The 25,695-nt window shown below is 41.8% G+C and overlaps 2 protein-coding genes across 4 annotated transcripts; one reads left to right on the top strand and one right to left on the bottom strand.

Annotated features, from left to right (window-relative positions):
- Nucleotides 1–513: 513 nt before the first annotated feature.
- degs1 (delta(4)-desaturase, sphingolipid 1) lies at nucleotides 514–12,827 on the top strand. Its single transcript, XM_048270374.1, has 3 exons — nucleotides 514–1,042; nucleotides 8,956–9,698; nucleotides 10,257–12,827. Exons 1-3 carry the CDS (start codon nucleotides 961–963, stop codon nucleotides 10,401–10,403), a joined length of 972 nt encoding a protein of 323 aa, XP_048126331.1. The 5' UTR covers nucleotides 514–960; the 3' UTR covers nucleotides 10,404–12,827.
- Nucleotides 12,828–13,079: 252 nt separating this feature from the next.
- On the bottom strand, nucleotides 13,080–24,614 carry nvl (nuclear VCP like). Of its 3 annotated transcripts, none has more exons than XM_048270456.1 (24): nucleotides 24,548–24,614; nucleotides 24,168–24,312; nucleotides 23,938–24,008; nucleotides 23,793–23,845; nucleotides 23,605–23,692; nucleotides 23,381–23,441; nucleotides 22,971–23,243; nucleotides 22,682–22,814; nucleotides 22,509–22,585; nucleotides 21,788–21,922; nucleotides 21,411–21,512; nucleotides 21,207–21,324; nucleotides 20,948–21,092; nucleotides 19,146–19,515; nucleotides 18,765–18,983; nucleotides 17,319–17,423; nucleotides 16,877–16,939; nucleotides 15,987–16,106; nucleotides 15,700–15,799; nucleotides 15,327–15,433; nucleotides 14,967–15,043; nucleotides 14,695–14,783; nucleotides 14,291–14,388; nucleotides 13,080–13,312 (listed from the first exon to the last, which is right to left on the bottom strand). In XM_048270456.1, exons 2-24 carry the CDS (start codon nucleotides 24,204–24,206, stop codon nucleotides 13,268–13,270), a joined length of 2,688 nt encoding a protein of 895 aa, XP_048126413.1. In that variant the 5' UTR covers nucleotides 24,207–24,312; nucleotides 24,548–24,614; the 3' UTR covers nucleotides 13,080–13,267. The 3 variants fall into 3 exon arrangements, with proteins under 3 accessions (XP_048126413.1, XP_048126414.1, XP_048126412.1); XM_048270457.1 differs by having other exon boundaries at nucleotides 24,454–24,587; XM_048270455.1 differs by having other exon boundaries at nucleotides 24,168–24,588.
- Nucleotides 24,615–25,695: the final 1,081 nt, after the last annotated feature.

Here is a 25,695-nt window from a genome sequence, read left to right on the forward strand (position 1 = left end):
AGCCACAATTTCATTCCTAAAGGCATATTTTCATGATCAATAAGAACACTTGGAACCGGTTATGTTTGATTGGCTGATTGCCCAGCAACGTTACTTAAATAGTTGTCAACCGTCTCTGGTGGTCCCATGTACCACTGTTTGAGCTACTGTCTCTGTATGGAGTTCTGTTGTAGAGTTGAGCTGTAGAGTTATGTGGAGTTCTGGCCTACTTCTTTTGAGGCCTATAGGCCTATCGATACATATTATATAATTAGAGATAAGGATATGATCCGTGCTGAGGATCTAAACAACCTTTCAATAAAAGCAAGCACATATCCTACTTAATCCCTAGTTTGAATGACTTTATTACTTTGAGAGATTAGCATGAACGTCATTGAGTGGCATAAAAAAATAAGCCTGTCAAATCGCCAGCAACCCCAAGGGCAAAAGATTGTTGCACGTTCACAGTCCTAACCAGTAGGTGGAGGTAAGCGCATGTCAGAGATAACGTGATATTGTTTTTCACTCATGTGAATGCAGTGACCTTCCGAGAAATGGCTAACCTGACTCTCGCCAGATGAATTTCGTTCCACCAAGCTCCGCCTGGCTCTAGTTAAACGTTAGCCTAGAAATCTAGACGGCAGCAATTTGGGTCTGGCTCGTCAGGCTAGTTAAATGTAACATTATTCAGACAAAAGGACAGCTACTGTAAAATAGGCTGTTCAGATCAGACACTTGTAACTGCAGAGAGGAGGTGAAGTTGACCCTCCCACTCTGCTGTTCTGAGCGACGCAAGGGGAAGTGTTCACTTCACTTTTCAGTCCGATTAGGCATGATTTGTGAGCGGATTCAGCGGAGTTAGAACTACCTGGTGTCCACAACCGACAGAGCCAGCTGCCTGTGCTGGAGGGGTTCGTCCTGAGTAACTGATTCGGTTTAAAAAAATTAAGCAAGTAGTCTGTGGCATAAACAAGAAAAGAAATGGGTAACCGGGTTGCTCGGGAAGATTACGAATGGGTGTATACTGATCAGCCCCACGCCGACCGGAGGAAAGAAATTTTAGGTGAGTCAAATCATTGCTGTCGATGCGTAGCAGCAGGACAATGTTGTCTGTTTCTCATTTACTATAAGTCTTGCACAAAAGTGATGTAGTAACGTTATTGTTTTAACACGTTATTTGCGACAAAATATAACGTTACTACAATCACACGTTAATGATAGGCTAACGTTAATCTTACTTAGGTGATGGCTAACGTTAATGTTACCCGGATAGCTAGTTCTAGCAGATTCTGCTTCTGAAGTAAGTTAGGATAACGTTATGTTAGCGATATTTGTTCAATGAGACACATATGTTGTGTTCTGATACACACAACTTAATGTAAAGGTTATGTTATCATCACTGTTAATTTGGTACTAAAAATTAGTTTGTCAACTGTGATTACCCCTTATTATAACCTAAAACGTCAACTATTGGGTTTAACGTTAGCTCTATTTTAATGAACCAACGTTTGCTGGTTACGCAACGTAAACGTTAACCTAATCTGGACACAGCTATTGTTGGGTCCTTAACCAACTGTATTTGAAATGATGTACCATTTAAAAAAAAAAAAAGTATACAATACAGTAGCATACAATACAGTTTGCGGTCACGAGTGAACTGAAACCGTTATGTTGGCTGGGTGGGAGCTAGCAACTGGCTAGGAAAGCTAACGTTTCTTCTAGGCCACTCCCTGGACCTATGCGAAAAGATTGGTTGGCTAGTAGCTTGCTAACTAGATTTAAGCAACATGCATCTATTGTTAACGTTACCCAACTAACGTGAGGTCCCCAGTGTTAAAACTATTTTCCACCACTTGCTGTCATTCATTTGCTAGATTTAACATTACCTTTGGCCGACGTGCTTAATTAACTAAAGAACTGTCAGGTGCCGTTACTCCCTGTACTGCAACGGTGGGCCTACCTCTAGCATTTGCGAGTGGGTCTGAAATCAGATGAAGTTAGAAGTTGTCAAATGTCCTCTGTTATGTACTTTGTATTGTCCTTGTATGCTTTTATTTATTATTACTCTTACTATTACTCTGATTGAATCTGATACTCTTGTATGCTTTTGATTATGTAAAGCACATTGAATGACTCTTTTTCAATCAGAACTTGAAGGAGAAATGGAAGGGGTTTACCAAATGTAAGCTGTTGATCACATTAATTATGTACGCTAGTCATCAGGAATCCACTGATTGATTGTAATACTAGACAAGCATTAATTATGTTTGTTTGGTTGAAGAGTTTTCTAAACAACCATTGTCAGAGAAGCACAAAACAGTAAGACCAACTGAATCATGAAACACTTGGGAAGGACTCCGATGACGGTCATGTGATGGTGGGTCAAAAATGTGTGTCCTTAGGACCCAGCTCCAAGCCTTTTGTTCCACTATAACAAGGACAGCCTTGTGTACAGCAAGACTGACCTGTGCCGTTTTAAACTTAATTCAGGGTTGGTTCTAAAAACTGAACCTCCTTTGAACCAAAAGGCACTTGTCATTTACATGGACTTAAATGCCTATGGATCTCAGTCTGGTGTGAAGAGGGCAGTTGCTACAGTATGTTTTATCATGAAGAGGCAATCAACCATTGTAAAGTCCCCTCTGTAACGCTAACATGACAGACCCTTAGGTTAATTGCTTGGTGGAGAGTTGTCCCATTGTGAATTGCAGATGACTTGTCCATGCCATAAGGTAGGAGACAAATCCCATCTGAATAATTCAGAAGCAAGTCCCTTGTGTGCTTAGCACAACCGTCAGGGGACATGGAGATGACTTGGTCACCATTGTTCGATGAGGATAATAGAGCATGAACAGGATTACAGCTCCTATTTTAGGGGGGGAAATGTGTTTGTAGTGGTAGCTTTGGATTAGGTATTGCTTGCCTTTTCACCTGGAAAAAGTACATTGCTCCCCATCCTTGGAACGATTTTAGTAGCTTGTTAATGCATTGGAAAAACTTGAATACACGCTGTCCAAACACACCAGTGAGTCGTTTTACATATAATCAATCGAGTCAGGTCCTGTTCTGCAGCCTAACTTGGATGATGTGTGTGGTACACCCATTCTGCCTTGACTCCCCTGTCTAAATGTTGAGTAAAGGACAGCTGTTTCATCCTGACCTGTTCTCTGTTCTGATAAGAGAGTAAGGGGTGGGGTGGTGGGACACATAAGCATGTAGAGGGGAGCTAGATTGTGATATGCGAAAGCACTAGTGCCTTCTACTACAGCTCAAGGTTATGGTCAGACCCCCTGATTTCCTGTTCAGACATGATGCATTTGCTTATGGTTGATTGTATTGTATTGGAGTTGCCTGTGTCTTTATATCTATGGTAGTAGACATGTGGAGGCATAGCCTAGTAGATTACATCACAGTGCAGCCCCCCCCCCCACACACACACACATCCTTCTGGCAGGATGTGACATGTTAAGCGCTTTCAGATATAACCTCCGGAGTATATGAGGAGGTTTGTCAAACGGAGGTCCTACCCTTCGGATGATTCAGATATGATGCTAACCTGCGGACCTAATACTGACCTTATACGGACGTATGTGTGAACGACATATACACACATTACAGAATCTCCGTGTGGTTGTCGAGTGAGGGGTGGGGGCTTGTAGAGTTCACAAGATGCGAGATATGACGCAGAATATATGCGGCCGCTGCCTGTCACAGCTGCTTTTTGTTTACAAAGTGTAGCCTATGCATTATGTAGGATAAAGAAGAGAAATCTATTGTGCATAGGCTAATACTTGAAGTAGGCTAGTCACGTAAGTGCACACTTGAAATTGACCTAGCCTACAGTATTTGTATGTGTGCTTCAAATAAACACATTTATCTGTTTTCAACGTTATGTACCAGAATTAGCTATAGAACCCCAAATCTGGTTTGCGTTGGAGAGAGAGAGCATGCACAAACTTTATGGTAGGCTACCAGCCAATTCAGTAGGCTAACTCAAGACTTCAAGATCATACAACGTTTTTAAGCAACAAACAAAATACTAACATTAATAACAGTGAAGTTGTTCGTTTTTTCATGGTTTATTTTTTCCAAAAGCATCCTCTCCCCATGTGTCGCATTTACGTAAGGAGCTTGGAACAAAGTTGGGTTTTCTTCGTTTTCATTTTCTCTAGGCATATAACGTTCCCTTCAGGTGTTCTATCAAAATGTTGTATGCCCTCATGGACAGTAGCTCCGTGATGTCTGCATCTTTCCAGGTCGGAGATTTTCTGGACAGCACTATGCCACTCCATCATAACACTGGCATTTAAGTCAGATCTAACCACATGGACGCACGAAAGAAACGTCACTAACACGCCCTCTCACTAGGTGTGAATTTTAACCGCATGTTCTACTCCTTGTTCAGACACAGCACATTTACATAATGTCCGGAGGAAATACTAGGGGGGAAGTAGAATAAACACCGGGTAAATTCGGACTTCCATATGACCGGTTATGTCGTTCAGATATACAGCCCCACCGTTTAACATCGGCAGAACCTCCGGTCTTACACGTATGTCTGAAAGCGCTTCCTGATACATTCTGTGTGTGTGTGTGTATCAACATGTTGTGACATGTTGATACACACACACACACACAGAATGTCTTTGAAGTACAAGTTTTGTAATGACCTGCTGTTTAGTCAACAAGTAGAACTAAAGTAATCAAAAGCACTTTTTAACATAATAGCAAATACATATAGTTGTTTTTATGGCATAATAAAAAAATGTTCTCACAACAAGTCTCAGCTGTAATGGAGTTTACTGAGGTTGTGCTCTTGTATTGTTCTTCCTGAACTGATAACACTGGCACTTCGGCTGATTGCCAGTCCACCCCTCGCGGTCACTGTAAAAACACAGTCGTGATAACCTGGTGTTTTCTTTCCCGTGTTCTCTTTCAGCCTCTCACAAAAGTTGCCCTGTTCTAAAGCATAGTATTTAGACTGGTCTTTAGGTTGGACATGTTTATGTACACTACCGGTCAAAAGTTTAGGGTCACAAATTTCCATTCCACTCCATTATAGACAAAATACCAGCTGAAGTCAGTTGGATTGTTTTTTTTAATCAGGACAGCAGTTTTCAGATTACATTATGTGCTTGCATAATTGCAAGTTAGGCAAGTTAAGTTAAATTTGGTAGTGTATTTTCAAAGGACAGGCTTAATATTTTAGTTTGAAGGGTGCTACTGCTATCGTGTAGATGTAGCCTAATAGTTGATTGCTTTGTTAGTTGTGTGAGTTTCTCGTAGGTTAACAGGGACCGTTTAATTCCTATCTTACCTAGCTGAAAGGCTGTGTGTGACCAACAGTGGACTGAATGTGAATATTCACATTGTGCGCTTATCTATAGGGCTGCTAGCATGAGCGCACACAGTGGTCAACATGACCTTGTTAATAAGTGCCATCAAATTGAAAGGTTCATATAAGAAGGCATTATTTTGTTAGATGTGAAAATGCATTTAATTCTTTCTTTGGCAAGCATAAATGATGGTGGATGTTTACAATCCTAAACACAATAGCTAAACTTCTCAACATCAGTCCTGATGAACCCACTGCTTCTTTTGTAGATCTGAGTGGTTTACATTTAGCAGCCACTGTTGTCTAAAGTGACTTACATATGTCAACTATATTACAAAGGGATTACACTGTCCCAGCAGCAACAAGTGTCTTGCTCAAGGGTACAACAGTGGAAGCCAGGAATTGAAGCCGCAACTTTTAGGCTACTGCGCACTAGCCCGGCTCCTTAACCGCTACACTACCACCGCGCCCAGGTTAAGAGAGGTAAACCCCAGGCTATACTCCCACTTAACAAAATTGTTTTCAGGATGATTTCGTAAGGTAGCTACAGCCAATGATGATAGAAAAGTAGTAGGCCTAATTACAACTTCAATAAAGTTATAATCATCATATTCAATTGTAAAGTCTACATTTTAAGAAGTGGGCAGTATCATCTCATTGTCATCTCTTATGAGTAGGCTTTTTATTTTACTGATGAACCTACAGATTAATATAGCAAAAAGTAATTTGATAACATAACAGTGTGCACATGAGAAGTACTGTCTGAACAAAAGTTGCATGACTTGCATGCAGTAGTACATGTTTTACCCCCTCAACCATTTAACCCATTCGCGCTGGATGCTGCATGACGCAACATTGACCCTCCCGCTGGATGCTGCGTAGCGCAGCATGCTTTTTATTTCATGTTTTTAGGTGCTACAGAGGCTTAGATATTAAATTTTGGTAGACGTTGACAATTTTTAGTATGTTTTCAGAAAACCCTCAGGAAATAACGTTATTTAGTCTAGAATGCCATAGGATTCTATAGGCGTTTTTAGCAGGCATTTTAGGAGTAAATGGGTTAAATCATAGGCTAGCACCTAAAATAGCAGGGCTGCCATATTATTTACATATAAGCTATAGGCTTACACTAGAAGTCCTGTGATGTAGTGGAGGCAAAATCTCCTTTTTTAACATCTTTACAGGAGAGGGTGTGTCTCTGTGTTGGGACCTGATTAAGTTACCTTCAGTTGTGGCCCTTGTTGAATTGTCACATGTTGGTGTTGAATGCACACGTTCTCTCTCCACATTGGTGACATTCTATTAGTTGTGGTTGTGTGATGCCATGCATGAGCATATAAACATAGACTTTACTTATGTCAGGTCCCATAACCAGTTTCATACCAGTAAAATGCAAAATTGAAAAAAAAACTGAATTATTTTTTGTCATTACATTGTTTTCTTAAGGATTTTTATTTGAGTCGGCACCCTTAAAGCAACACCAAAGCGCTTTACCTCTGTCGCACGCACGCTATTTGTTTATCCAGCACCGGCTTTGGAAATAACAATGTCCACAGACAAGAATATGTTGCATGAATCAGAAGCAAGTCAAATTTTTTTTTTTTTTCTCATTCCGTCGAACTACAGATCCACTACCCGATCTGGCAAATTTGCATAGTGCGGTTATAGCCGATAGAGGGTCGCGAAACGAATGCAGAAGTGCCGTTCACCCTGTTATGAGTTGATGAACCACTGAAACGATTATGGAAACATTATTTTAAGGTACAAAACACTCTTTGGTGTTGCTTTAATAAGATCTTAAGAAGTCAGAATCTCATAAACCCAAAGACTGGCAGCAGTTCCACTCTTATCTAAATCCGTCCAATACACAATAATAAGATAAGCTTCTGTAATGATGCCATTGTTTGCACAGGTTAATCATTTGAATAGTGGCTTCTGGGTTATTTTTACCTGTCATTTTGTGATGGGCGATTTGCATTAGGGCAATGAATGACGCTCATAAAAAGTGTGCATTGGACTCTAACTGCAGAGCTTGGTACTCGCGATAGCATTCACAACCAGGCTGTTTTAGACCCATCATCAGCTAATGGAACTCAGTTCCCCACACAAATAGTCTTGTAGCCACATTTTCTAACTCTTCCACATTGGCATGAATGTGAAATTAATGAGGCAATAGTCTGGTAGGATAATGTTGCGCTCAGATGTTAAGTTTTAGGACTGGTGAGTAAAAACCAGTTGTTAGGATGAAAGTGAAGAGGTTCGCACTCTGAAATATATATATATATATATATATATATATATATATATAAAATATTATTATTATAAGGCACAGGTCCATATCATACACATACATAATAAATAGTATAAAAAGGAGATACAAAATACATAGGAAATCACATATTAGCCTATAGGACATACAGGCATTTACACCAATGCCTTCTTAACCTAGAAGTGAATCTGTAACAGCTTTTCAGAGGGCTGACTAGGGCTTCAATTATTTGGTTCTCTGACTTGTCCAGGCGGCACATAAAGCTAAACATCAATTGTCTTAAGAGTGCCTCACAGGTAGGCACTCTAGTGGACACAAATAATTGGCTGGCACTATGCCACCTAGGGACACGAAGCAGCAACCTCATTGCATCATTGTATGCTACCTTAAGCTTCTGCATACTCTTTTTCTTATAGTTAGACCACAATTGAGCAGTATATAGTGGTTTTATGTAAGTTCTAAACAGGGAGCACTTCACAGAGTCAGAGCACATAGAAAACTTCCTTATAAGCATGTTAGCTTGAGAATAGATTTTACAGCGCTGTCGGTATAGGTCTTTGTCATCTGTCTAATTATCAGATATGACATGACCTAGGAATTTAACCTCCTCACCTGAAATAATAAAAAGAATAAAAAGGAGCTTTTTTTTCCAATACAGAATCATGAGCATCAAAGCTTAACTTAAAGGGCCGTGTCCACACATAAAAATGTAATCTGACCAGTCCGTAACCAAAGCAGGTTACCAGGTTGTGTGTAGAAAGAGTATCCTTTGTTGGAGTTGTTTTGTAGTTGCCACATTTCAGCATTCGTTGGCCGTCATGGGTTAATGTTTATCCTGTCCCTGGTGAGATCACAAAGAGTAAATAAGACTCCACCTCGGTACGTTGCCCAAGCAGTCCTGCTGTGCTTTCACATCTTTCACTGACCCTTTGAGTCACACTCCTCAGCCTCCCTGAAATGGACAGGAACGGATCCCTCCCTTTCTCAAGAGCTGGAGGTAAACACTGAGAATATGTGAGCGCTGCGTCATGCTGTCTACTCTGCTGTGCTTTGTGGTGCAGACTCTAGAGCTATAGAGCTTTGCCGTCTAATGCGATGGAAGGCAGGCCTTAAGGTTGCAGAGATGACATGAAAGGCCTGGACTGTCCAGTTTAATGACCTCGTGATAATCACAAGAAGAAAATTGAGCTGAGTTGCAGGCCACAAGGGATTGAAAGCAGTTTGGCTGAGTTGTTTTTAAAGTCCAGTAATTTTGGCTTAAGTCGTTTTAGGCTTCCGTGCATGGAGAAAACCAAAGGGCACACCCAGCAACTACAACTAATTTCTCATCACTGTTGTTATTTCATTAACTTTTCGAAATTTTCTCCAACAGCGAAGTACCCAGAGATCAAATCTCTGATGGGTCCCGACCCGCGTCTGAAGTGGATTGTCTGCATGATGGTGGGCATCCAGTTTCTGGCCTTCTACCTCGTGAAAGACCTGGACTGGAAGTGGGTGATGTTCTGGACCTACGCGTTCGGCAGCTGCATCAACCACTCCATGACGCTGGCCATCCACGAGATCTCCCACAACACGGCCTTCGGCAACAACCGGGCCAAGCTCAACCGCTGGTTCGCCATGTTCGCCAACCTGCCCATCGGCCTGCCCTACTCGGCCTCCTTCAAGCGCTATCACTTGGACCACCACCGCTACCTAGGAGGCGACGGCATCGACGTGGACATCCCCACAGACTTTGAGGGCTGGTTCTTCTGCACGCGCTTCCGCAAGTTCATCTGGATCATCCTGCAGCCGCTCTTCTACGCCATCCGCCCGCTCTGCATCAACCCCAAGCCCATCACGCATCTGGAGCTGGCCAACACGGCCATCCAGTTCGCCTTTAACATCGCCCTCTACTGGCTGTGGGGGGCCAAGCCGGTGGTCTACATGCTGGCAGGGTCCATGCTGGGCATGGGCCTGCACCCTATCTCAGGTCACTTTATCGCCGAACATTACATGTTCCTCAAGGGCCACGAGACATACTCCTACTACGGCTCACTCAACCTGCTCACCTTCAACGTTGGCTACCACAACGAGCACCACGACTTCCCCAGCGTCCCAGGCCGCAGGTTGCCTATGGTAGGTTGGTTGGGTGGCGTGGGTTGGGGTTAGGTTTAGTTTTTATAATAATAATAATAAGTTTATTTTATATAGCGCCTTTTTTCAAACCCAAGGTCGCTTTACATAGTAGGAAGGCAAGGAAACACAACAACAAACAAACAAAACAATACAACAAAGACAAGTTATCTGTATGGAGCTATGTGTTGGGTGTGGAGGAGAAGTGATCATTAAACAGAAAGGTCTTGAGGGCTAGTATTTGGGTGTCAGATGGAATTCTAGATACTTTGATTTGGGATATGATTTTGGTGTTTGTTTTAGTATGGTCAGTTGTGACTTGGCGTAATACAAGCAACACACAGAATACATACGCATTGTCTCAGGCTTGAAACGACTTGTCTGTCATTAACGTTCCTGTGACAGACAGAGCCAGGTGCTAAAAACAAACGAGGCAACACCCATACTCACAAACATGTAACTACTGTACTGCAAATCAGTTCATGAAGCTATCTACTAACTAAGTGAATAGAATTGCAATAAATTAATCTGCTCTCCCGTCATGCACTTGTTCCCTCTCAGGTGAAGAAAATCGCAGCCGAGTACTATGACGACCTTCCCCAGTACACGTCGTGGGTGAAGGTTCTGTATGACTTCATAATGGACGACAACCTCAGTCCGTACTCACGTGTGAAGAGAAAGCTTAAGGGAGAGATTAAACAGGAATGATTTTATTTTTTAAACCACATCACTGTCTGTGTATGTCTCTCTCTCTTCTGCCTCCGCGTTTCCCTGCCTTCTACATATTTACACTCTTCCAGTCAAGCCACACCCTTGGGTATCATGTCAAGACCAGTGCCTCCTTTTCCATAGAAAACAACTCCTGCATTCATAGTTAAGAGTGTACACTGTGTATAGTCCCCTTATACCCACAAACTACTACTGTCTATACACAGGCAAAGATTTTTTTTACTGCACATCAATGCTCACTTGAGCTGTTGTGTTGTAAAAATTCTTCTGCAAATAGTTCATAAAGTGTAGTATTTTTGTTTGACTCTCTTGCTTTGGAAGAGATTATATGTCTTAAGATATTTTGTGAAAAACAGATTTTGACCAAAAGACGATGATCTTGTCATTTTGTCCATTTGTTTTATTACGGTTAGTTGTACAGTTCTAAGATGTTGAAACTAGCTGGCAGAGCAGTTGCTTGAGTAGGTTACACCCCTGACCTCTCACAAGTACACAAAGAAAGAATGACCGTTTTGGTAGTGTGTATAGTCAGCGGGTGACCTTGCAATCCGAAACACGTTGCATTGCATATCTCTCCTGTTAATGGTTGCTCGTTGCACATGCTGTCTCTACAAGAGAGGGTTTACGAGGTCACTCCTGTTTTATGTACCTTGTAACTTACCTGTAGTGCCTGTAGGACTCATTGTTGCTTCCTCCACCCTCTCAATGGATGCTGTGTGTAAGAGAAAACTGACGGAAACTGGCAGAAATGTGGATTAAGATCCGGCCCTGATCCTTCCCAGGTTAAGTTGCTGTCTGTGATCAGATTGCATATTGGGATTCTGAGTGTTTTACCACACCAGTAGGACCAACACAATGGGAGGCGTTGCACAAAGCTACCAATACAATGTGGTAGTTGAGTTGGTATTCCCTGATATACAGCATGCTGTATACTATACGTACTGAATACTTAGATACTTAAGTTTAGAGATGTAATAATCAACGAGGAAGATATTTCCTATGCTGTGTGTGGCTTGGGGTTGTGTGCCTGTCTGTTTATGATGAGAGCGCTGAAAGCAAATCGTCCGTATTTTTTATACTTTAAAGATGCATGTAGGTTAGGACCATATGTGGCCTTGTGGAATGTCATGCAGGCAGTGTTGACTGATCACCGAGACATATTTTGAGATCACATATACTATACATTAGCCTAATCTTGTTGTATGTATTTGTCATCTCACTGGAAACGCGCCAATGCTTTCAATATGCTTGTTTTCTGATATATTTTACATATCGGTTAGCTGTGTGTGCGTGCTTATGCATTTGTTCGCCCAAGCAACTGACACCCCACCCCCAGCTCTGAGGCCAAGAGAACCAAAAACCTTGTCATGTCTGTGAAAGAATGTTAGTTGTGCGTCACTCTAGTTGCTCTCCCTTTTCCTCCTATATATTAGCGCATGCAGGCTCCCCTTTCGATTTCAAAGACTGATTAACTTTGTTTTTCTCTTTCAAACTGTGTCCTTAACATTAGCAAGGCAGTCAGTAGCACTCCTGGCTCCGCTCTCATTGTTCTGTGTCTCAGGCCTCTCAAGACCGCCGTCTGCTCTCACTCTCCACACCTCTCGCCTGTGCTGTTATCAGTCCATTTATCAGACGCCGAGTTATTAAAACAAAAACTATAACCTTTGCTTTAACCTTGGCCATGAAGAATTTCTTCTCTAGATACAGCAAGTAAGAGTGTTTTTGTTTTTTTCTGTCTGAATGAGTGTGTGATAAGGATTCAGTGTTCAAGATTCAAGTGTTTTTTTGTTTTGTATTTATTGAAGAATTCTTGCTTAAATACAGCACATGGACAGAGCAAGCACTTTGCTTTTGTCCTGCAGGTCACCCATGCCCCTCCCCCCTTCCATACCCCTTGTGAGATGCAGTCAGAGGAGAGTAGACTTGTCCCTTGTCAGTATTATAACCAGCCTGGGAAGGCGTCTCCCCCCTCAGTCAATCAATGTTTAAAGTTCAAAAGGTCAAAACAAGTCGGCTGTTCTGACATGCGCCCATGGATGGTCATTGAGTCAGGTGAGAGCAGATAGCGATGATGGGAAGTGTTTCCCAGAAGAACAGTGTGGTAATATTTATTGCTTCAAAAAGTTACGAGCAGCTGTAACACAACACTACTGGGACACCTTTGAATCTGTTGAGTTTGAAGCTTTGACACATGGCTCACCTGTACTGGGATCAAATTCCTTAATCAGTCATAAGCCTTTTTCAGTTGAATTCACCTGATCCTGTGACCACCCCAAATAATGATGATCGTCCGAATGTTTGCTGCACTTGTGTGTGTGGACGTTTTTTGGGGTTCCATGTTTTCTATAACAAATGTTTTTGCTCTATTGCACCCTCACGATTTTATTAAAGAATTAAAATATATTTTCATTTGGCTGCTCTTTTTATTATACTTCACTTAATGGTTGAAGGAGCTGATGATGCAAAGTTACTGCTTTACTTTATGGTCAAACGTGGCAACTGTCTCAACAGTATGCAATGGAACATGCACACCTGTCCAAATATAAACTCATGGGTGGTCAGATCTTTATCTTTATACGCTCACGTGTATTTAAAACAAATTGTATTTGTTAATTATATTACTCCCTGTCAATAGTGGAAAAAACAACACAGCCCTTGTAGACAGGGGGAACTAGTTTATTAAAAATGACCTAAAAAATGAGTACAAAACACATTTTAGATCAACAATGCCTCCACTTCCTACAAACAAAGCGTCTCAAAAGAAACGGCTTGGCAGGATAGATATGGTGTTCTTCTTAAGGTTTCCTCAAGTACAACTGTCAAGGAAATGTGGTGACAGTTCTTCATCTGCTCAGAGATTCTTTCAATTTTTCATACATGAGTTGGTCCTGTAAAAAACATACAAACATGTTGATGTCTACATACTTTAGACAGACGATTGTCATCTGCCTAATCGTCACTGGCACGAGCAGGGCACGTAATCTCTTGATAAAAGATATCGGAATGCATGCTATGAGTATGCTGCAAACCTTGCAGACTCTCTTGGCGGCTGGGGTTGATTAACTCAGGAAGATGTAAACACTAAACTAATAAAATCCTGAACAAGCCAGTATGCTGTGCAAACACTCGCCCAAGTGAGACGCAAACACACAGACACACACAATGCTTTCGATTCAGAAGTTAAACAGACTGCCAAGACGGCCTTTGGAATGACCCAATGGGTCTGAAGCTGGAAGGAACAGGAAGCGTGGGAAACCAGATGAGGTCTCCGAAGCCAGTTCCCCTGTAACTCAAACCCATGCTGGCTAAGACAGGAATGACAGGTTTGCCTTGGAGCTGATATTCATCACGGTTTCTAAACAATGTGGTGGTTTTGTTTTTGGAGTGTGCTTGCTTGGCAAAGGAGCGTAAAGGCACCAGCAACAGTGGCACTGGGACTGAGGTTTAGCACCTTCACTACGTCAAGCGCCCAAGTGTCGCACGTGTGACCTGTTTGGGGACAGTGATGTGAAGCGTGTTGCACAGGGGAGATATGCAAGGGGGAGATTGCACGGGGGAGATATGCAATATCTATCTACCGTGATATACCTAGCATTCATTAATCCCCATCAACACGGCGCTGCCATGGAACAGGACATGCCTCTGTAACTGGGACACTATGATCTGTATTTGGAGAGTGCCAGATTCAGGAAGTTTTATTCCAATCAAAGTGACAGCTCAGCTATGATAGACGTGTAAAATGTGCTCCTGTCTACTTAAGCATTTTTTTTGTGTGATTTATTTCAACCAAGTTTACCCACGTTGGTTTGAGCAGGCGTGTTTGGTCTCACAAAAGCCTCACTATTTATAGTAAAAATTATCCTCACCTTCTTTGACACAGATGGACGCACTTTCTTAAAGGCATCCTCAAAGTTCTGCTGACTGACGAGGATGTCTTCAACCGGACCAGCGGTAAAGGTGTGGCCTATCAATAAACCAATAGAAAGAATATTATCAACATTTTAATAAGAACTGTGTCTAAAAAAACATTAAGCTGCATGCAAATAGAGACAGATGCAACATTTGTGCAAATAAATAGTAATTAATTAAATAGAGACAGATGCAACATTTGTGCAAATAAATAGTAATTAATTAGTCTAAACAAACAGTGCATGGATCACATCAGGCCAAACTATGGTCCAATACTTTTTGATGAATCTGAAAACTAAAATGGCTGCCTTATGTGTGGTGTTTAGACTTGGCCAGGGGGCCTTAGGAGCGAGGGCTGTACCTGCGAGGGTGGAGGCCGAGCGGGAATACAGGCGAGTTCTCAGCGCGTTCACTGAAGCCTCTCTCACCAGAGCGGACAGATCTGCCCCCCTGCACAACACAGGCATGTCAAATACAACTTCTCTCCTGATATTCTGACATCCAGTGAAGGAAGATCCTATTCAGGATTCCCCTCAACACAATGGTGAAGCTCAAGTTTAAAAGCAATTAAGAATTTCGAGTTAATTTGATTTGATTGGCCTGGCTTCAAGAATAATGATGACTGAAACTTACGTGAAGCAGTCGCAACGTTCGTCCTGCGCGATCTCTTCAAGATTCACATCTGCCTCCAGCTGAGGTTTGGTACCACCCTGAAAAAGAAATAATCCCACAATCAGAGTTGTATAGTTATTTTTTTTAATGCTTTCAGTCAGTTGCTTTCAACTGATGGCTATACAGTAGTCAAAAGGTTGATGGACAATTTAATGTGCATGGACAATTCAACTGATCAATTCCAGACTTTCCAAATAACATATTATTGTGTAATGTTGAAAAGCACTGAGAGTAGAGAGAAGAGAGGGCAATTAGAAAGATACTCAACAGGGACTGATTGAGCCTGACAAGAGGTTGCGGAGCTGTACTAAGGTCCGTTACCTTGGTGATGGTGAGCAGGATGGCATGTCGGTCCTTAGGGGGTGGTAGGCCCACGTACAAGGTCTTATCCAGGCGGCCTGGCCTTAGCACAGCCGGATCAATTATATCTGCAGGGAAACAACAAGATCACACTACACGTGTAAGATCACACTACCAGTAGAGCTTAACCTCATGGATGGTTGGATGCTTTTTTTATGGTTGTAAAAAAAATACATCAGTGGAAAATGAAAAAAAGTTATTCTATGTAAAAAAAAAAAAAAAAAAACATCTAATAAAAACAACCAAAAAATTAGCTGTACTCCTCACAATGTATTAATGATGTAGGATGTATCTTCATCAAAAGCACTTTCTTATGTAAAGAAGTTTTGCGCACCTGGCCTATTGGTTGCAGCCATAATGAAAACCTGCCGTCGAGTTTCCAGACCGTCCATCTCAGTGAGAAGCTGGTTGACCACACGTGCACTGGATCCAGACTACACACACGTCATCAGAGCTATTATCAAATGACCACCACCATCGTCATAGTAATCTACATCTAAATCAAGTAAAACCTCTTAAGATTCACTGAAAGATTAGTTCCCCAACCTGTAGTTGTTAAGGAAGTTTCACCGTGAAACTGGTGATGTCTAAAAGTGGATAGGGGATACTCTTGAGCATTACCTCGTGTCCAGACCGGCGTGGACAAAGCGCATCTATCTCATCAAAGAAGATCACACAGGGGGCCGAGTTACGTCCCCTCTGAAACACCTGTCGCACGGCCCGCTCACTTTCTCCAACATACTGTGACAGACAAACAGAGAGACAGAGAGAGATAGAGGAAGAGAGGGAGAGAGGATAAGAGACAGAAGAGAGAGAGGGAAGTTACACCAAAACACATCTGTTAGTCTTCACACCATGAAGTGGCATCATTCTCATCTTTCTAGTAATTGAGCTCAAATACACTGACTAACTAAATAATGAAGATTGCCACGGTCCCTGAAAGGTCGCATCCAGAGATCAAATTCTCCAACTCTTATTGTTAACTCTCCAATCCAGTTGCCTCTAACACAGCATATCATTACCAATGACGTGGAATGCAAGGTCTATCCACAGGTTTTTTCTTTTTTGGCCTGTCAAACTACTTTGGGGGCAGCCGTGGCCCACAGGTTAGCATTCTGGACTTGTAACCGGAGGGTTGCCGGTTTGAGCCCCGACCAGTAGGAACGGCTGAAGTGCCCTTGAGCAAGGCGCCTAACCCCTCACTGCTCCCCCGGCCCGCCCGTTGTAGCAGGCAGCTCACTGCTTGAAATTAGTGTGTGCTTCACCTCACTGTGTGTTCACTGTGTGCTGTTTGTGTTTCACTAATTCACCGATTGGGTTAAATGCAGAGACCAAATTTCCCTCACGGGATCAAAAAAGTATATATACTTATACTTATACTTAAACGTATTGTCCTCTCTACCTAGTCTTTCTCTACAGTGCTTTAGCCAAAGCAATGAGACAACTACTCAGTTCTGCACTGAATGTGTTTACACAAGATGCAGATTGAATGACAATGAGGTTTGACTCACCATATTCAGCAACTCAGGACCTTTGACTGAGATGAAATTGAGGCCAGACTCATTGGCAACTGCCTGATACAAGGAAACATATAGCTGTGGTTATTGACCAATCTCAAGGACAGCATACACAAGGTTAGCATTCTGTAGACATGCGCATCAGCTTGGTCAGTGGTCAGCCACTTCAGTAATGTCCTTCAAGAGTATGTGCTGTTAACCTTGAACACCAAGTTCTTGCTGTTTTACAGCCTCCTCCAATTACCATCAGAAGGGGAAAAAGACACATTTCCAATCACAAGTAAAGTACCGGTACTAATGGATGTCATTGGGTACTGCTAAATGAAAATGAAATGAGAATAAGCATGTGTTGTAGTTTTTGACTTTGGACAACATTTTTCATATAGTACACAGCGATTCCCAAGAAAACCTGGTCTGGTAATAGAACATACTTTACCTTTGCCAAAAGGGTCTTCCCACATCCCGGAGGCCCAGCCAGCAACACCCCTGCTGGGGCACTAAGACCCAGTGCTTTGAACTGTGCTGGATTGCGGACAGGAGCCTATGGAAGGATACACACACACACACACACACTTACACAATTTGCCCTGGCTTCAACCCTGCTTGGACAATGCCAACATTCATGCTGAAGTCCACAGAGTGAGGACCTGCAGAGCAGCCAATCAGAAACTGAGCCTGCATGTGATGACTTGGATGGGGCTGGTTTTAGGTCTTCAGCCAATCATATTTACTTTAAGCCATTGCATGCACTCCAGCATTACTGACATGTACAGGGTAGAAATATCACACATCAGGTTACAACACTAACCGAGTTGAACAGCATTTAATTTACCGGTAGCTACATTACCTAAACTTGAATGAATTTAACTCAAAACCAGGTGTTATAAGGGTGTGCATAAATATCAAATGAGGCTACTGGTCAATCAGCTGTGATTAAAAAAACAATGAAATACTATTATTCAAATAAGTTATTCATATAGAGTGATGAAGGATGGCGTAGGCCTAACGGGTAAACTTTGTTAATTAAGGGTAGATCATTTCATTTCTACTTTTTATCATCGTATGCTATTAATAAGTTCATCCATGTTGAAGTAGCATGAATGTTAGGCCTACCGGAGGCGATATTTGAGCAGTTTCTTTTGTGCAAAGAATGCACTGTCTTTCATAACGGTATCATGCCTCCGCGTGAAGTGGGTGGACACTGCCTTGTATGTCAGACGTAAGGAGCTTTTTGTAAGAAGACTCTTAAGGGACAGTTAGGTAACCAAGACTATAAAGGTAAACAACTTTGGTAAGGTTTACCTTTGGAGTCTTCGTAGCTCGCTAAGAGTGAACGTTATCGGGAAACTGGCCTCAGACTCTTTTATCCAAAGCGACGTGGAAGCACAACAGCAGAAATCAAACCCGGGTCAGCTGATTGTCAGTCAGTGACATGAACGTTACCACGTTACGTTCTCCACCATGCTCTGATCATTGTAAAACACGGCATGTGACTTCTGACTTGCCCATTTAATATTGTTAATCAATTAATGTATTGTTTATAGTGCAGTATCACCATTCAACATGGTCTCAATATACTTTACAAACTTTAACAATTCTTTTCAGCCAAATTGCTTGAGGAATCCGTTTTGTGCTTTTGAAAACAATGGCAGTCTATGCCTCAAATATAGAGAATTTTGGTATACAAACCATTAGCCTTTCTTTTGGTTTCTTTAGCTATTGTTTGGTTTTGGTTTCTCGCTTGTGGTTTTTCCTATTTGTTTTTCCTATTTGTTTCCATACACAAATGCTATGCACAAGTGCTATACAAATAAAGCTTATTATATCATTACACACAAACTGGCAAGCAAGTGCATGACATGGGCTCTTAAGAGTTACACACCAGTATGGCCATGGTCAGCTCCTCGCGGATGTCCTGCAGGGCACCCACATCTTCCCACGTAACATCAGGCACAGTGGCGAAGCCCTCACGCTTGGCAGAGGGCTGGACGCTGGCTAGGGATGCCTGGAAGTCCGACATCAGAATGCAGAGGCTCTCCAGCTGCTCCTCTGACAGGGACTCACTCCTCTTCAGCAGCCAAAGAAGCTGTTGCAGCTCCCCCTAGTGGCCAAGAGTGGAACAGCAGCAGCACAGAAAATGCCTATTATCTGTTGCTTCAACGTGCACCAGTCAATTACAAACAAACAGTTTTGCATGTATTCACATGAAATGCATTGATATGAACTGTATGCAGGCAAATAAAAACTGTGTTTACTCCCCAACCTGTTCGTGTATAGCAGTGGTCACTGGCTGCTGAGTCTCCATGGGTTGGCACTGGCCTGTCTGATCGGGTTCCTCAGCAGTGCTGGCGGTTGGATCATTCTGTACCTGGGGCTCTGGGTCCCCAGTCTGCTCCTGGGTATCGGGTGGTTGTGAGGCGGGCATGTCGGCAGGAATGGCACTGCTTCCCTCATCTGCCAGGGCAAAGTCACTCTCGTGGAGCTCCAGAAGGACGCGGTTGACGGCGCTCATGGCCGCCTCCCGACACAGCGCCATCAGGTCGGCACCCACGTACCCGGGCGTGAGACGCGCCAGCTTCTGGTAGTCGAAGTCCTCTGGCAGCTTCAACTTGCGGCACAAGGTCTTCAGAATCCTTAAGAAAGGGAGATTTGAGCTTTCTGTCAGTTGTAAAGAGAAAAAACCTTAAAAAATAACAGAAGTCTTAAGGCAAGATCTGGACTCTTTTTCAGGCAAGATCTGGACAATTTGATCCCTAAATATCCATCCATATTTGATCTTGGTTAAGTTTTTGTCCAAAGAACAAGCAAGAATAGAGCCACTGATGTGTGTATGACAGTGGTCACCAACCTTTTTGAGCCCAAGATCCCTAACCTCGCCCTGAAGAAAGGCAAGATCTACCTTGAAGCGTCAAAAGAAAATCAAAGCTAAAATACTTCCAATTTAAGGCCTTTTATTTAGGCAATGTATCAGGTCAAAAATATCACATCCTCCACCCCCTTATACAGGCGTCAATGAGATAACAACACTTTAACATAGTCTTTACTTACATGATTTTGGTTTTGATTTTCTAATTGGAGTAAGTGTTTGTGACAATACGTCATGATAAATTTGATGTTTGATCGCTGTTTTGGTATGAAGATTCTTTCACGTAATTAATGCGTACTCTAGAAAGTGAAAGTAACCTAAGCCTAGGCCTACAATACACTCCGTGTCTGTGCACGTCCGCAATCGATTACATTCTTCAAATGGAGAACAAATTCCTGATCGCTAAACTTTTGTTTTTTATTTTCTGTCAGTTAGCAGTTGATATAGAAGCACCTAACATAATTTGACTTCAGCGGTGACAAGTCCTGTTACGCGCGCGAGAGAGAAAGCGCACCTGCAAAGTGGTGCTGTGCGCGTGTGTGTGTCTGCATAGGGTTACGTTCGGTTCAAGTCAGAAGTTGGTTCGTCCGGTCCCGCATTCACGCTGCTCCATTATTAGAATAACGTTATCAGACAGCACTGTAAATGTATGTAGGACTTTCTCGCATTATGATGGCTAGGTCTTGAATAAATCATGCGCTATCCTATCCCACGCTGAAATGTAGGCTACGCCCTGTAAACGTTAGCGAACATGTGGGAATTTGGTGACTGTTTTTAATTGTCCTGTTATTCTCGGGATCTACTGGGCAAGTCCTAAAGATCTACTGGTCGATCGCGATCGACGGGTTGGCGACCACTGGTGTATGACTACCAGGTAAAGGTTGAAATATCTGAAGAAGTCAGGTACAACTATGCTCATATACTATATGGTGCAGCAGCCAAGATCAAGTAGAAATGACTGCATTTGTTAAAATAATTCTTCATCTTGGCCCCAGCCGTGGCGCAACTGGCTGGGGCACCTGCACCGTACGCCGGCGACCCAGGTTCGATTCCCGCCCCGTGGTCCTTTCCGGATCCCACCCCGCTCTCTCTCCCACTCATTTCCTGTCACTCTCCACTATCCTGTCGCATTAAAGGCATAAAAGCCCAAAAATATGTATACTTAAAAATAATAATAATTCTTCATCTCTAGTAGATACCTGAGGCGAGCACTTTCGTCTGGGATGCCCAGGCAGATCTCTCGGTCAAAACGGCCCGCCCGGCGCAGGGCTGGGTCCAGAGAGTCCGGACGATTTGTTGCCCCGATCACCAGAACCTGGGCGGGAATGGTCAGAGAGTTCAAGTCTGGAGGAGAGAGAGGGAACACACACACAAGTCTGTTGGGTAACACTTTCAAGTACTCTCAAATCTCACCTTGGTCTTTACACAGGTTATCTTTCACATACCCACTTCACTCACCATCCATGCAGGTCAACAGCTGTGCAACAATCCTCCTCTCCATGTCTTTGGAGGCCATCTCTCTCTTGGGTGTGATGGCATCGATTTCATCAATGAATAAGATGCAAGGGGCACTCTTCTACAAAACCCAAAACACAATTTTAGTCCAAAGTGGTAGAAGTTGTTTTGGGCTATTTGTACAAAAGGGACTGTTATGTCTCTTACCACAGCCAGCTCAAACAGCTCCCTCAACTTCTGTTCCGACTCCCCTGAAACACCAGACACCAGCTCAGGGGCAGACACCTTCAGCATCGGAAGCTCCATCTCCTGAATGAAGAATGAAAAAAAAAACATAATTGAGTGTGCATTTACAATTAGACTAAAAGTAAACCTACAAAGCCTTATATTTAAACATTCCTGCCTAATTCAATTTCCTCATATATATCATGTCGCATACTACTGCTCTTAGTCATTTGCTTCATCTCTTATGCTGATAACAGCCCCAAACCTGATTAAATCAGTAAATGCATGATTACTAGACAGGCTGTTCATTTTGTTAGGCTGTGTGTGGAACCATATCTTGGAGATCACCACTTCCTTACCCCTGCTACAGCTTGCGCCAGCAGGGTTTTCCCACAGCCTGGAGGACCATGGAGAAGGAAGCCTCGTGGAGGAACCACACCCAGCTGCTGGTACACCTCCGGGTGTCGCATGTGGATTAGTAGCTTACAGACTTCCTAAGGCGGGGAGTGAGCACAAGCCAAAAAACATCAGTAAAGTGTCCATCTTTCTGATTAGAAAAAACAACTATTATCACATTCTGAAATGTGCACTTCTGTATACTATATCACTGATAAACAGCCTTTTAGTAACTACTCATAAAACATAGTACCAAAATATCACACAAAAAGTATACAGATTACATGGCACTAGCTTCATATTATTGGGCAACTCTACTATACAACCTGAAGGCATATACAATGCAGTGGTTTAAAGTGCACCGAATAGTAAAAGGTTACATCTACAATAACAATGCAGTTTTTGATACAACAATAGAACAAAAATATAAAATATTTTTTATTCCAAATATTCTTTACTTAAACCAATCTTTGATCATTGTTTAAAGTGTTTTCACACATCTGATTACATTACAGAAGGCCAGACAAAAATGGAAAGAATGCAAGGAAAGGTCTATGAGAGAGAAAAAAAATCATGATAACTAGTCTTAAGCCCATACACACATAATACAGTTAAACAAGGATGTTCAAATGAAAGAAAATGGACTGAGAAGAACAAAAGCAGAAGATTATCAGAGATAACTACCGCCAGTGTTTCCTCATTTCCACCAACATCCTCAAATTTCACTGTTGAGTGCTGCAGCTCCGGCGTTTTGGTCTTCGCTGGAAATGTAGACATGTTGGAAAATGAATATTCACTTTAACATGAAACAAACAGTTGTTGTTGGCCTGTAGAGACACATTTGCAGGGGGAACTACCTTTTTTTGCCAGAATTTGGGCCTCTATATCTGCATCATTTTCTTGAAATTCTTCTTGCTTTCTTCTTTTTGACTTCTTTACTCTGCCCTTTTTCTTCTTCTCCGTCTCCAGCATAGAAACATCTGTTTGTTTCTGTGGGCATCAAACAACAGAAGGGGAAGATGCCAATGCTAATGTGACTACAGTGATATGCACATATAAATTACACAATTATATTTTGTGTTAATGCCATTTTAGATCTAATCTAAATAAAACAAAATTAGGATGCATAATCATAAACATACTTACATTCGTGGATGGGCTACTAGGTCCATCATCACACAAGTCAATCAAGATATTTTCTGGTTCCACACGCCGCCTTCTGTCAATGAACCAGCCTCCACCCGACACCACTGTTCCCGGAGTTAGAGGGGTAGACTTGCCACTGGCGCCCCCTGTAGGCTGGTCTTTTCCTGAAGCTGGAGCTGGGCTGAGTGCCTGTCCTTTGGTGGGTGTTCCATTCTCATCAGGGTTCCCTTTTCGGTACAGCGACATCAAGGAGTTGTTCATGGTATTTGTGTGCTGTGAAATTCGGGATATGATGGCATATTAAAAATCATTCAGGTTTTAAGTTTTCAAAATTTTAATCTATGCTTTCAATAACTAGTTAATATCCCGTGGCTTAGGTTCAGTTCTTAAAAAACAGTACACGAATGTACCTGATGCTCCTGAATGTCATCTTCACTGTCAGTAGTGTCATCTGTTGCACTGCTGTCATCTCTGAGGAAAAGCCAAAATGTAATAATGGACAAAGCATTGTGGGGAAAGTAACATGAGATGACATGCAGTATCTGGGCTAAGGAAAGGTAGTAGAAACTAATACAGTATTATACCAGTGCAGTACAGAATCTGCGCTAAATAAAGATCTTGGAGGTGTCTTTACCCATCCTCTTCCTGACGTCTGGCTCGTTTTGCCAAATGTTTGTCTTCCAATGTTGTGATGTCAGCATCTTTGTTTATCACATCATATGCTGTAATAGAAATCATTAACACAATGAATTAGTTAGCCAAGCATACGTTTGAACCATATCAACAGCAAACCTTGCTTATTTTTTATGTTAGTAAGCTCACTTTTCTCCACTTGTATTCTAAAGGCTGTTCTGTTTCTCCTCCCATAGTCGAATCTTTTGAAAAACAAAGACGAACAAAATGTTAGTAACATATCATTGGAATCCATAATTTGAAAAACAACTTTTAATAAATAATATTCACTCACCTATACTGTTTCTGAAGATCAGTCGATAATGTGGAAAGGTCCACGTATTCACTGTTCTTAGATTTAAGGTACTAAAGAGAAAACACAGAAGCCTCAAACAGTAGTCATCTTATGTTTACAAACAATCGGCAAACAGCTTTCACACAGTTTTGGATAGGATGAGTGTCTAACGTTGTGGGTCTAAATGACTGTTAGGTTTTCAATACATTAACAATAGTGGAATAACTTACCTGCTCAATTCTCTGTTTCAGCTTATAGTCAATGCCCATGGTGATGTTTTTTTTTTAGCCCTCTAATGTCTCATGCCGTTTATACTCCAGAACGAATAACACATAAGTTATATCTGAACCCCAGTTGATCATCCATGGATCATCACTGAAACAATATTACCAAAGTGTATCACTCGCTAGCTGGCTAAACAGTTCACGTAGCCTAAATGTTGGCTTCATTTTCAATATGCTACACTTGCGTTAAGGTATATTGAGAGAAAAGTAAATCGTTTGTTATGAGAAATACCTTAATATTATGGAGTGGTTAAATAAGGTAATTTATTCATAATAGCCTAGAAATAAATATTCTTCTAAAATGAATTTCACACAACTACACTCACGTTGACATCCCTACAGATCTGTACCACGTGAATGATGGACCCTGAAGAGGACTGTCCAATGCACTGCCTGATAGAATATGTGTGGTGGAAAATGAAAGCAATTATTTTCTGCCATGATTTATGATTAACCATCAGCCTGTAGTGCAAACAAACTGATCTAGACTACAAAGAAAACGAAACCTTTTAAAGTGTTCAACAGGCTATCTTATTTTATTATTTCAGCCTCTGCGTTCAAATGCAATACACTCACCAAACCACACTCCAACCATGGCGCTTCACACACATGGCAGCTAAAGTTGAGATATTTTTTTTGAAGAAATTGGTGATCTTGGGAAAATGCAAGCAAATATATTCTGTGAGAGAAAAAAACCCCAAGAAATATATACTTTTTGACAATTGTGATTGTGCAGAGTACAAGTACAAAGACAAATGCAGTTTGCGTCTAACCAGACGAAAAAGCAGAAAAGTGCAACGTGATATACAAATAAATTATAGACAAATGGTGCATAGACAGTAATATAGCCTATATAGTGTAGCGTATAGATGGTTTACAGAAGCTGGTTTACAGTAATATAAATTAAATATAAATATGTGCAGTGCAGTGTATTAGCACTAACCTTATAAAAGCAGAATAAATATGGCTAGTATGAACACACAACATGTAGGGGAGAGTGAGGTGATTGGTGCCAGCGGGGAAGTTGTGCCACCCCCTATTTCTAGGGAACCATAGAAAAAATTGGTCATGTGACCACACATTTTTGAAGACTCAGCCATTTCAATCATCCTGCAGAGAAGAGAGCCTCATTGCATGAGAGGTAAGTACATTTAAGTAAAAAAAAAACTGTTTTTTGCCATTCAAAGTAAAATTTCTATGATCATGTTTTTTTGATTGTTGTGTCAAAACAGTTATAGACAAGTTTGAAAACATTTCACACATGTTTTAGTGCTTTGGTAAGCTACATTATGAGTCTATACAGCTAGCATGATGTTAGCTCAAATCTGATGGATGATGCATTTTTTCCAAAATGGTGGGGTTGGGGTGATTTGTGCCAAAGGGCCTGGGTTAAGTTGTGCCACTGACTCACCCCCACTTATAAATAATGTTTTAAACATATTAATTCATTGTAATTGTGCATTTTACTCTTACA

This window comes from Alosa alosa, chromosome 18 (assembly GCF_017589495.1).
Source record: "Alosa alosa isolate M-15738 ecotype Scorff River chromosome 18, AALO_Geno_1.1, whole genome shotgun sequence".
Taxonomy (NCBI): Eukaryota; Metazoa; Chordata; class Actinopteri; order Clupeiformes; family Clupeidae; genus Alosa; species Alosa alosa.